This window comes from Gossypium hirsutum, chromosome D13 (assembly GCF_007990345.1).
Source record: "Gossypium hirsutum isolate 1008001.06 chromosome D13, Gossypium_hirsutum_v2.1, whole genome shotgun sequence".
NCBI lineage: Eukaryota > Viridiplantae > Streptophyta > Magnoliopsida > Malvales > Malvaceae > Gossypium > Gossypium hirsutum.
In genome coordinates, this window is record NC_053449.1 from 15,766,964 (window position 1) to 15,780,245 (window position 13,282).

The 13,282-nt window shown below is 31.6% G+C and overlaps 1 protein-coding gene across 1 annotated transcript; it reads left to right on the forward strand.

Moving 5' to 3' along the window:
• The first annotated feature begins 5,636 nt into the window (after nucleotides 1–5,636).
• On the forward strand, nucleotides 5,637–8,871 carry LOC107920036 (probable inactive purple acid phosphatase 2). The gene is made up of 2 exons (XM_016849531.2): nucleotides 5,637–6,475; nucleotides 7,325–8,871. Exons 1-2 carry the CDS (start codon nucleotides 5,789–5,791, stop codon nucleotides 8,603–8,605), a joined length of 1,968 nt encoding a protein of 655 aa, XP_016705020.2. The 5' UTR covers nucleotides 5,637–5,788; the 3' UTR covers nucleotides 8,606–8,871.
• Nucleotides 8,872–13,282: the final 4,411 nt, after the last annotated feature.

Genomic DNA, 13,282 nt, shown 5'->3' on the forward strand with positions numbered 1-13,282 from the left:
AATTTATTTTACTATTGTGCAACTTGTGGGTTTTCTTGAATTTGCACCAAACTTTCATTTTTCCCTAACCAAGGTAATGCTTCATTTTCCTATTATTTTTTTGATGATATCTAGCCTTTTAAACTGAGTTTTTATTCATTGAATCAAAAGTTTTGAATAAATGTAAAAATTTAGAACGTTAATGGTGAAATTCATGATTTTTAATGAAATTGATGTTTCAAAGTGTTTTTCAACTTGTTTTAAAGTGATTAGAAGGTTTTTATACTCTCTTTAAAGTTACGTTAAAAATTTTCAAGGTTTTGTTAAGTTTTTATAAAAGATGGTCATTGTATATCAAAATTTTGAAACCATGAAACCGTTTAGTTTTGTGTGGTATGAAGGTTGAGAATCATTCTTAGGTAAGTAATTACATGATTGAAATTGATTTTAGGCAATGAGAATGAGTAGAGATTAAGATATTTGAGTTTCGAGGTTGCTAGTCGAAAATTTCAATTCCAAGAGGAAGAAACCTTAGACCCGCGTTTTTGATTGTTTAGGTGTGTTTATAGCTGTAATTTAATTATGTTTGTTGTATGGTTAATTTTGGTGAAGATTTGGAACCATTAGAGCCTTCGACAAGCAAGGCAAAAGGAAAGAAAAAAAAGCTAATTTAGGCTTTCGGTAATTAGGCGAAAGCGCGAACGGTGAGTGTTTGAAATTGCTGCTTGTAGACACAATTCATACTGTTAATTGGGAGCTTAGAAATAGCCTAAACACTTATCCTAAGTTCCGAGTGTAAGCTTTCTTATACCCCTCATTTAATTTGGAAAGTATGTGATTGTGTACAATGGACTGAGTGTTAAGTTGTGATAATGTGAAATGTGATATATATTGTGATAGCTCTTCTGAATGTGTTAGTTGTGGACATATTAAACATGTCAAATGATAGTGATGATGTTGTGTTAGTGATATAAATGTGCAGTGAAAGTGTGTAGAAAACGATAAGTACATATGTATTGAATTGTGGTATGTGATGCTAATGTGACAGGTAAAGTAAGTTAATATTGGTATGTGGTATGTGATATATGATTTTTAAAGCATTCATATGTGAACGGATATGTGATGGCTCAATGAGTATAGTTGTGGCACTTAAAGTGTAATTAGATGTGAATCTGATAATTGTGCAATGTGAATCTGATAATTGTTCTATGTGTACAAATTGTGATGTGAATTGATGTGAATTAATGTTTATGAATAGATATTAAGTGCATAAGAACAATAATTAAATGTGTGTATTTACAGATACTTTGGTTTTTGCGATCTCGTGAAATCGTTGGATATAGTTGACATGCCATAAGATTGTGAGTACTCACCCTTGAGTTTTGTGATTTGGGCATTGAGGCCCCGAGGTAGATTGGAGGGATAAGGGAATGTCGAGCTAAGCTCCATTCACTGGGATATGTTGGTGTGTTGGAGAGTGTTTAGCTTTATGCTACACTTATGGGATATGTTAGACTCTTTGAGTCATTGGTGTGATGGAGATCCGTGTATCCAATGTGTGGTGATAGAGCCCACTTTTATGTTTCATGTTTCCAAGTTGCCTAATTATCATTAATTGATTAGTACATGAAAATGTTGTGTGCAAACTCTTGTGAATATATAAGCTAGACTTGTGAGTCATTAAAGCTTGAGTACATTATTTTGTCTTGATGAATTATCCTTAAATGAATTATATATATACGAGTTGAGTGTAATCACATGTGAGAGTATATGCTAGTTTTATGATTAAATGAAGCGTAAATAGGTTATTCTGACTTAGTTAGAATATGGTTGTGAATGTGTTGTAGTATGCTCTTATTTAACCTTTGATGTGTGTATACTTTGTGGTTATTCTGACATTCACTAAACTTGTTTAAGCTCACCCACTATTTTTAACCATTGCAGATATTTAGCGTTTGCGATGTGAGCGGTGCAATTCCAAGGAAGTGGTCCAAGTTAGGCTTTAGTATTTAAGTAGGTGATATTATCATTATTCGTTGAACTATGGAAATAGAGGCAATTTGGCTAGAACTTTTGGCTGGCTATTATTATGTTTTTGCTCGTTTAGTATGATTGTGAACTTCTAGAATTTTTGCTTGGTAATTATTACTAATTTTAATTGTTATCACCATGATTTGGATCGACAAGGAAAAGATGTTGCGTTAGGCTGTGTTTTGGGTAAATTTGATGCTTGATACTATGATGATTAATGCATGTTAGAATAGAGATAAGTTGAGCATGTTAATACTCTGTTTTACTGTATTTTTGTAAATTTGAGTAGAGGTATTGATACTTGGGACATAAATATCGATACCTCGGAGTTGTATTGTATCTTTGTGAAGTCAGTAGCTTAATTTGGTATCGATACTCGATGTGAAAATATCAATACATTTGCCCATGTATTGATAAAATTCTTTTGTTAAAATTTGACAGAATGCTAGTTTGGTATCGATTTTCTTACTGGCATCGATACTTATCTTCCAAAATATCGATACCTGTGATGGCGTATTGATACTTGTATGGGTTCTTTATAATTTTATCAAATGGTCCCTAAGCATGTTTTTAAGTTATTTATAATGTTGACTAAGGTATGTTAAGTTGTTTAAAATGTTGTGTAAGGTGTTTAAGACTAATTACTCCTCTATATATTTGAAAGTGACAATGGTTGTATGTATTTGAGACTACGTAAATATTTATGAGTTCGATGTTTGATGTAGCGTCATGTTACTCAAGCTTAGGAATCGGGCTGAGTATAGGGTGTTACTCTCTCCCACATCAAGTATTTATATGATGGATTAACAAATTAATTAACTTAATTATCCATTAATCTATTATTTCATTAACCTTTATGACACTTAGTGGTATGTGATGACTCAACCTTTGATTAAGAATTATCATAACATTTAAAATGGTTTAATTGCTACTATGACCTTAGTTAAATTGCGTTTTAAGGCACTTATGAGTTTAAAAATCAATTTCTTTTTATTTTAGTCACTTATCAATTTAGTCCATATATTATTTTTATTAACCAATTTAATATAATAACACATAATAATTCGACTTTACAATCCTGTATTCAACACTTAATTATTCAATCCTAATTTTTAGCCAACTCGAATTAAGAAAATTCGACCCTAAAATTAAAATTTTCGATACCAGTAAAAATTATTTTGTTACATAACCAAAGTCAATTAATTCAAAGTTGTAAACTCTTATTTTCATCATTCACTTTTACAAACGCATTTTTAGTGAAAATAACCTTTTTATTGTTTTCTAATTTTCATTTTCTAAGAATCATTTTTAAAATTTTTAACCAAACACGTTTCTTCAATGTTTTCCATTTTCAAGAAAACTAAAATGGCATGTGTTTCCTGTAACTAACCAAAGCCTTAATTTTTAGTCAAACAAGTCTTACTTAAAAAATTATAATTAATCTTAAGTTTCATTGTGTAAATTTTAATTATTATTATTTAAATAAATTATAATTAGTAAGTATTCATCTTTATATTATTATTTAAGCTTTTGATCGAGTTATCATTCGTCAATAGAACATTCGTTTAGTTGAAACATGACTAAAAGTCTATTATTTTTATAAAATAACAAATATTAATATAATGGTGTTTTTTACTTTTATATATTTTTATAAAATATTACTATGGTAAGATTTTTTTTTTTGAACCTGATATTTAGATTATGAAGAGAGAAGATGAAAATAAATACAGTCTTAAAAGTAGCAAAAAGAAACAAAAATGATTGGCTACCGAAACGGTGCCTTGAGAAAACAAAACTTTATGAACAAACTTATGAACCCTTCATCTCCTCTCTTCTTCATCAAACAGCAAAACTCCCTTATCAGCCATTCAAGAGACCTCTTATCTTCCAAAATCTTACCTTCTTAATTTTACAGTCTCTCTTCAAAACACGAGTTCTTCGGGCACACCATCACCTCTAACCCGGACTCGACCTTTCTCTTATACCAGTGCGACTGTTAACTCTCCTTTCTTGATTTACCAGAAATTCTACTGCATGCGGTGCTTCCTCAATCCAAAATCGAGGATGCTCGTAACGTTCTCCATATTTCGCCATTGCATGAGCCACTTTATTAGCTTCCCTCGGTATATGCTTAAAACTCAAGTCTTCTAAATCTACGTCCTTTTTCCTTAATCTCTTTAATCAAGCTGCGAACGCACGATTTATCTTCATCCGTGGCTCTCAGTTTGCGTATTATGGTTAGCGCGTCCCCTTCAAAGCATACATCCTGGAATCCCATTTCTTCCGCCAAAATAACAGCTTGCAGACACGCCCTTGCCTCAGCCATAATTGGATCTGCAATATTTTTATTTCATTATTAGTCCATTATTAGTCCATCTTTGTTTCGTGCAATGATTCCTGTGGTAGAGAAGTTTGTTGATTGATTAAAGGAGGCATCAAAATTGATTTTTATGGTGTCATTGTCAGGTGGTTCCCAGGTTAATATTCTACCATCACATGAACTCTCTAGCCTTTCCTTTGTAGTAGAAATCTCAGTGTCGTAGGCCTTAATAAAACCCACAACTTCAGTTGCTGTCTCCCGTACACCCTTACTATGGTAAGATTTAAACTTAAAATACCATAATATTTAAGTTTTTAATGTTACTATTTTAACTAAAGACTTATCTATAAATATATTTCCACACATAATTTGCAGGAGGATGTTGATTAGTAATGATTCTTGAATCAAACGGTTCAAAAACCATCTTCTAATTAGTACCCTAATTAATTCCTGATTCAATTGATCTGATATGATTTAAACAACATTAAACTAATAATCGTATAAAAAAAATTCACCGCCCCACTTTTAACAACAACAACTAAACGGTGTCATAAATTATACTTACTAATAACAAAAATTAAATTTATATCAAATTAAATTGATGTAGTATTAATACATGTAAGATTGAAAGAACATAATTTATCTATTCGTTGATCAAAACGGACTTTTTGTTATAATATATACCTACTTCAAAGTTGACACCTTCATATCCCGACTTTCACTTCTCTCATATTCTAGAGGTTCCTTCCTTCTCCCAATCCTCATATATCAAAATTTCAAAATTTTATTTAAAAACAGTATGTTATTTTTAAATTAAAAAAATTAAATACAATTATTTTAATATATGAAAATTTAAAATTATAAAAAAATTGAAGTAAACTTCTTTCTTAGGAATTTTGATTGAGTTTAAATCCTGAAATCATCAGAATATCACTCTCGACCTGAACAGGACTAGACTCAACCAGATTATAAAATGAAGGGCAACGTTATAAAATTCCTTTTAAACCTACAAACTAGTTTTAATATTGATACTTTCTTTTCAATAATACAAAAATATAAATTTATAATTCCACTCTCAAGTTTTTAATATTTAAAAAGATAATATATTATGTCTTAAAAAAATATTCAACACTCACTTTCTAAATTTTTAAAAGATAACTAGCATACTAAAATAATAAATTTAAATATTTTAAACAATATGATTTTAAATTTTAAAAATAACATAATATTTTTAAATATAAATGGACTAAATTGAAAATTTGATAAACTTTTAGAGACCAATTATGATATTATTACATGTTTTTTATATGAGTATATGGACAAATGTGGCACGCAATTAGAATCTTCCTCATCCTTTATTCAAAGCCCATACTTTTCTCTCTTTCCCCAAAAAAGGCCCATACTAGTTTCTTTCTCTTTTATTGCAATCCTCAACTTGATTAACTTCCGTTACCCGCCATGAATTTGATCTTGCTCTTCTTCTTCCTTTCTTTAATCTCTCAAGTCCCATCCGAACCCATCCTCACCGTCAACCCCAAAACTCTTTCTAAATCGGGTGATTCGGTTCACATCCAATGGTCCGGCATCGAGTCACCGTCCAAGCTCGACTGGCTCGGCCTCTACTCGCCCCCCGACTCCCCCCATCACAACTTCATCGGTTACAAGTTCCTTTCATCTTCTTCCTCAACTTGGGAATCTGGAGCGGGCTCCATTTCTCTCCCCCTCACCTTCCTCCGCTCTAACTACACCTTCCGGATCTTCCGCTGGACCGAATCCGAGGTCAACCCGGAAATCCACGACCAGGATCATAATCCCCTCCCGGGCACGAAGCACTTGTTGGCGGAATCCGAGACGGTGGGTTTCGAATTGGGTCGTGGGCCGGAGCAGATCCACTTGGCGTTGACCGGTCGGGAAGGGGAGATGCGGGTGATGTTCGTTGCGGAGGACCCAGAGGAGAGGCAGGTGAGGTACGGAGAGAAGGAAGGAGAGTGGGAAGGTGACGTGGCGGTGGCACGTGTGGGGAGGTACGAGAGGGAAGACATGTGTCACGCGCCGGCCAATGAGAGCGTTGGTTGGAGAGATCCTGGTTGGATATTTGACGCTGTCATGTCGGGTTTAAAGGGTGGGGTGAAATACTATTATCAGGTAATTAAATGCTAAATTTGGAGATGTTTTGAACTACATTTTGTTCCAACTAAAAAACGCCTTCCTCATTCAAATGGTTGTGCTAAAATGCTGAGCTCCTTGTCTTGAATTACAATTTCCTTTTTATCATGTTACATCTATAACCATAATAATATTTGAAGTAGATATGCTTTATGCTTATTGTTGTCATAGATGAAGAGTAAAATAAAACATAAAAAATTAGTTTTATGACAAGCATGACATTTATAATAAATGTTGTTATAGAAAGAGCTTAGTCATGATGAAGGAGAGGGTGGACCTAGGTTTGAAGTTTGAATCTTTGATCTAGTGCTATGGTCATGGGACCATTGGCCTGCAGCATATTGTGTATCTGCTCAAAGTTTTCTTTTTGTCGATAAGCTGTGTAGTGCACACACTTATGCATTTAAAGATTTTCTTTTCCTTTTCAATGTGGACTCGGGCAGTTATGAGTGGCACTAATACCTCTTGTCATGGAGCTATTGCTTTCTTCCCAAACATGTTTGATAGGATAGGATGTGTAGCATATCTGCTTTTATATATATATATATCCAAAAAGACCTTTCCTTCCTTTCTGAGGTGGAATTAGTATCCTTTGCCTACTTAGTGACACTATCAGTAGGTGGCTAGTTACCAATTCAAGTTAATTCATATGATATGTTGAGTCTGATTCATCTATTTTTTATCATGTTAACTTCAAGTACACGTTGTTTCCTTGTTACATGGCAGGACTAAGGAAAGGTATTGAAGCATTTTTTTCGCTCAAGACATTGTTGTACTTTCAATTAAACTTTCATGGTTAATTTAGCTCTGGTTTGCACATTCTAACAGGTTGGAAGTGAGTCTAAAGGTTGGAGCACGACACGTAGCTTTGTGTCATGGGACAAAAGTTCAAACGAAACAATAGCCTTCCTATTTGGAGACATGGGGACTGCTACACCCTACTTAACCTTTAGTCGCACACAAGATGAAAGCATATCAACCATTAAGTGGATCCTGCGTGACCTTGAAGCTCTTGGAGATAAGCCTACTTTCATTTCCCATATCGGGGATATCAGCTATGCAAGAGGCTATTCATGGTTGTGGGATGAATTTTTCAATTTAATTGAGCCTGTTGCCTCCAAGGTACCGTATCATGTGTGCATTGGCAATCATGAATATGATTGGCCTTCACAGCCTTGGAAACCTGACTGGGCCAATTCAATTTATGGAACTGACGGAGGTGGTGAATGTGGGGTTCCCTACAGCCTTAGATTCAATATGCCTGGCAACTCTTCAGAACCAACTGGAACCCATGCTCCAGCTACCCGAAACCTTTACTACTCATTTGATATGGGGCCAGTTCATTTTGTGTACATGTCAACCGAAACCAATTTCCTTCAGGGAAGCAGCCAATATGACTTTCTGAAGCATGATCTAGAGTCGGTTGATCGGATGAAGACCCCTTTTGTTGTAGTTCAAGGGCATAGACCTATGTACACTACAAGTTTCGAAAGTAGGGACGCCGCATTGAGAGAGAAAATGCTTGAGCATTTGGAACCTTTATTTGTGAATAACAATGTGAACCTTGCATTATGGGGCCATGTTCATCGGTACGAGAGGTTTTGTCCATTGAAGAATTTCACATGTGGAAGCATGGGGCAGAAGGGGAAGGATTGGGAGGCATTACCAGTTCATGTTGTGATTGGGATGGCAGGACAAGACTGGCAACCAACATGGGAACCTCGACCAGACCATCCACACGATCCCGTCTACCCACAACCCAAGAGGTCTTTGTACCGCACAGGCGAGTTTGGGTACACTAGATTAATTGCTACAAAAGAGAAACTTACACTATCGTTCGTAGGAAACCATGACGGGGAGGTGCATGACATGGTTGAGATTTTGGCATCTGGGCAAGTTCTCAATGGTGGTGATGATAACAATGGTAAAGTCGGAGCAGTCCATAAGGTTGATGATGTGACACGGTGCTCATTTTCACACTATGTCTGGGGTGGTAGTGTCTTAGTGCTTGGTGGTTTTGTTGGCTATGTTCTGGGTTTCGTTTCACATGCTAGGAGACAAATTGCAACAGAAAGGGGCTGGACTTCCTTGAAAACCGAGGAGCGATGAACAGCTACTGTGTGCTTCAAATTATCAAAACCTATTTGCAGTGACATAATGGTGCTTTCATGCTATTTGCAGGGTATGGTGCCTTAATGTTTCTCCAAATTTGTATCTCCTGTACATCTTCCTTGGAATATTTGTATCAACGTATTCACATAAAAAAATTAGGGTTCCAGTTTGTGTTTTTATTTTCATCCGTACTTCTGTACATATTTCTTGAACTATTTGTATCAATGTTTTCGCATAATATTTTGAACGAAAGTTTTATATTATTTCCTTATCATCTCATTGGGAAATTCTTTTATATGTTATTTCATTTTTCACATAGGATATTGTTTTACATGTGGTTGCATGTTAATTTTAAAAATACTGTACAATTACGTAAATTTCTAACTTTAGACTTCTTCGGTCTTTAGAGCCATTAATTCTTTTTCTTTTTCTTTTTTTCTAAGAAAAAGTAGATTACAGTAAACTAAACTGAGCCAAAAGCATTACTATCTATGTCGTAGTCCATTAAATGTAAGAGATATTTGGGAACTCCCTTTAAATTTCGAGTTAATCAAATCGAGTTACTCGATTTCTTCGAGTCAACTCGAATAAGAAATTTTAGATTTCGAGTTCGAGTCGAGTTGAATTTTTACAATTCGAATAACTCGAATAATTCGAATAATATATTAGTATAAATACCCTTTTGATCCCTATCAATTTTGAAAATGAGCAAATTGGTCTCTCTCTTAACAAAAATTACAAAACAATCAAAATAATTTTCAAAAATTAAAAATAATTTTTAAAATTCAAAATATTTATAAAAATTCTAAAATTTGTATTTTAAAAAAAATTATATATATATTTAAAAATCTAAAAAATATATAAAAAAGTTAAATTTTTAAATTTTTAAAAATATTATAAAATAATAATTTTGGAATCTAAATAAGTGATTAATCATTCAAGTTTATCATACTAAAATATCTTATTATTATTATTATTATTATTATGCTTTCAAAAAGTTTTCAAATACATATGGTTTCAATTTATGTGCTCTAACATGGAAATAGTTATATTATAACAAGATTTTAATTTGACATTATTAATTTTTCTAATTTAACTCGAACAATTTCACTCGATGCAGCCGAACGCTCACACTTAATTCGAGTTATTCGAAAATCCAAATAAGAAAAGGTAAAACTACGTCGTTTTGATAAATGTTTACTTTATCTAAAGTTAAAAATCAAAACTATCAAGTTAAAAGGCAAAACTACGTTGTTTTTATAAATGTTTACCCAGTAGTCTTACTTTCCTTCCCGAATTGCTCCACTTTCCCTTTTTCCTTTACTCAAAATTATTCTAAAAGCTTGTATTTTATCTACTAGTTAAATAATCGGTCCATGTAAATGCAACATTAAGTATAAATAATAAGATTCGTTAACTCGACTCAACTAGACTCGAAATTTTTTTACTCAATTCGACTCGATTAAAAAAAATCAAATTGAGTTCGATTGCTAAAATAGAATTCGTCAATTATAGTTAGCTACTAAAACCAACTTAACCAACCAAATCGAGCCTATTCAAGCAAATGGGTTGGTAAATTCAGTTATAATTTTGGACCAATTAATAGTTTTAAAATATATTATTATCTTATGTAATACTATGTAACATACTATAATACTAATAGATAATATATTAATTATTATATATTATTGTTCATTATTATATTGGTTCAAACATTTTATAAGTCCTTGTACTCTTCGACATTTGAAAGTCTTCTACTATATTATATAATGCAATATCATATTATATAACATATTAATAGTTATATGTATGCATTAATAGTTATTTATATTTTTTATATTAGATGAAGAAGAAGATCGATCATTGGAATTGGAAAGAAATGTTGAGATATTGAATTTAAATCGATCAAGTTATGAAGGGAGAAATATGTTAATATTCCACTTTTAAAATAGTTCATTTTTTTATGATTTTTTAAAAAAAATATATACAAAATTTATAATAATTTATAGGTCCAAATTTTGGATGTTGGTCATGCTTGGAACTTGGGAGTTGGACCTACTATAATTTGGTTTTATGTAATTGTATTAAGAATTGAATTTATATATTTGTATGACTTTATGAATTTCATAATATTTTTTTATTAATATATTCTATTTTGATATTGTTATGAAATAAATAATAAAGAGAGTAAAAGAACAAGAAATAGGAGAGTAAAAGAAGCGTAAATATTTTTATTGATCAATAGAGATATTCACAATATTTCTCCAAAGTCTATATTTATAGATATAAGTAGTATAAATGAAATAAAATTCTACTTCTAATGAATATTAAAGTCCTATACTTCATCAAACTTATTTTGATCTTGACGGACATCCACTTAATAATAAAATTTAGATGTCCAATAATGTGCATCATTAAAACCTTACTAAGATTAAAAAAAACCCGTAGGAAAAAAATTCTTAGTGAAGAAAAAAGAGTACATATATCTATAATACGCATAACATGCTACCTTATAAAAAACTTTACTAGGAAAACCCAATGAGACAATCTCGATTAATGGAAAAAGAATACAACATATATTTATTTTCCCTTGTGACAACATAACATAATCTCTCATATTTTATGTATTCAATCTTGAATATCAGATTTTCAAATGATCACTTGAGCAAATTTGATAAATATTTATATCATCATTCTTCTAGAAGTCATGAGTTAGGAAGATTTTTGAGGAAATATATTTTGACCTCTCTAAGAGTTACAACAATAATCATAGTCAACTTTGATCATGGTCCTTCTATAAAATACATATATGTATTTTGGATCATTTTATAATCTTCCTTCAATTAATATTCACTGAATAGAATTTACCACGTATGTTCAAATCAATTTAATCCATATAAGTATTTATGCAACTGTGTTGAACAATTTCCTAATAATTTCTGTTTGCTTTTAGCATTCTAAATCCTTCAAGGACTTTAATATTAACTTCACTATATAGTGATTCATATAAAGGTTGTAACAACAACCATTAGACTCATGTCAAATTTTCGTAAATTGCCAGACTAATAAAATATCTAAACGTTATTCCATCCACTATAAAATAATATTATATTTTCTCATGATCAATGCTAGTACTTAGTGTGAAACTTTTGACATTTGGACTAATGGTCTAAAAACTTTATGAATTTAATTCTACATCTATATGTCTCAACAATTTTATTCAAGATCATCATTTTCTTTTATTATTTCAACAACAATATTACATGCAAAATCTTTGTCGACAACTTTTCATTTCTTGATTCTATATTTTCTCGTATTGACATAACTTATTGATATCTCTTTATTTTCATTACTTTCATCTTCAGGTACCCGAATCTCTTCTGGAGTTTTAATAATTAGTTATGTCTTATGTCTCTCTAGGAGCATTCGCCTCCATTATATGACCATCTTGATTTATTATTTTCTTTTACAAGAATTTTCATTTTTAGAACCAATCAATCTACCATGTTTTAAGCATGAAATACTTTCATTTTTCCTAACAAGGTTGTCCTACTGAGACTTCAAGACATCTGTTGGTACATAAAACTTGGTTATTCATATTAGGTTAGTAAATACATTTGACAGTTAACTTACAATAAAGTGAATTATCTTTTGAACTTCTAGTTCAAATTATTTTCTATGAGGATATAGATAATGATAATTCATTCAATTAATTATTCCATCCAGCTATCAGTTCTCTCCCCCTAATGTTGGGAAAATTATCAAATCAAAATACAAACAATATCATAATTGAATCTCGAATTCGTTTAAAACATCTAATAATATAATGAGATTCATAATTAATATATATTCCTAACTTTTTTTGAATACTCATTTCTGCATTGTGGTGGAGCAACTTGAACATATACTACACATTCAAAACTTCTAAAATGAGTTGTATTTGGCTCCTAACCAAAAACCAATTGTAATGGAGAGTATTTATCATAACTTATTAGCATGATGCATACAAGTGTCGATTCATGTAATAATATCATATCCTTATACATATATACAAAAAGTTTCGTTCTCAAAAGATATGATTTGGCTACTAACTGGAGGCATTTACTTTATAACTTTTGCTAAACCATTTTATACGTATAAAATGCAGACTTTTGGGTTGTTACTCGCACTGACAATCTAACATTTGATAATCATTGAAAGCTCTCACCAACATTAGTAAAAATTGTCTCGATTGCATAATCTAAAATTTTTGTTATGAAACAAATCATTAAACAATTAATCTTGCAAACAACAAGTTGCGACTTGATAACTCACATGTGATTATATTGTAGATGCATCTACCAAAAATTATATCAAAATATCCACTTGTTAGATAAATGAGCCTATATTTCTTTCAGATATGCAAGAGATTCAATCTTAGGTTTTGCTAGTGAGGTTCTAATAGTTCATCTTTTTTGAAAACAAACCACGCTTGAAAATATTTAAAATTAAGAATATTTAGGTTCTTTAATGAATAACCATGTAAACTCTAATATTTTCGCATCATTATTGATCGGGATGATCTAACCAATCATGCCAACTAATTAGTATATTTGGACTAGAGATAAATAAGATATACATAGTACAAACTAGAGATAAATAAGATAATTTTTCAATACAAAATTCTTACCTAAT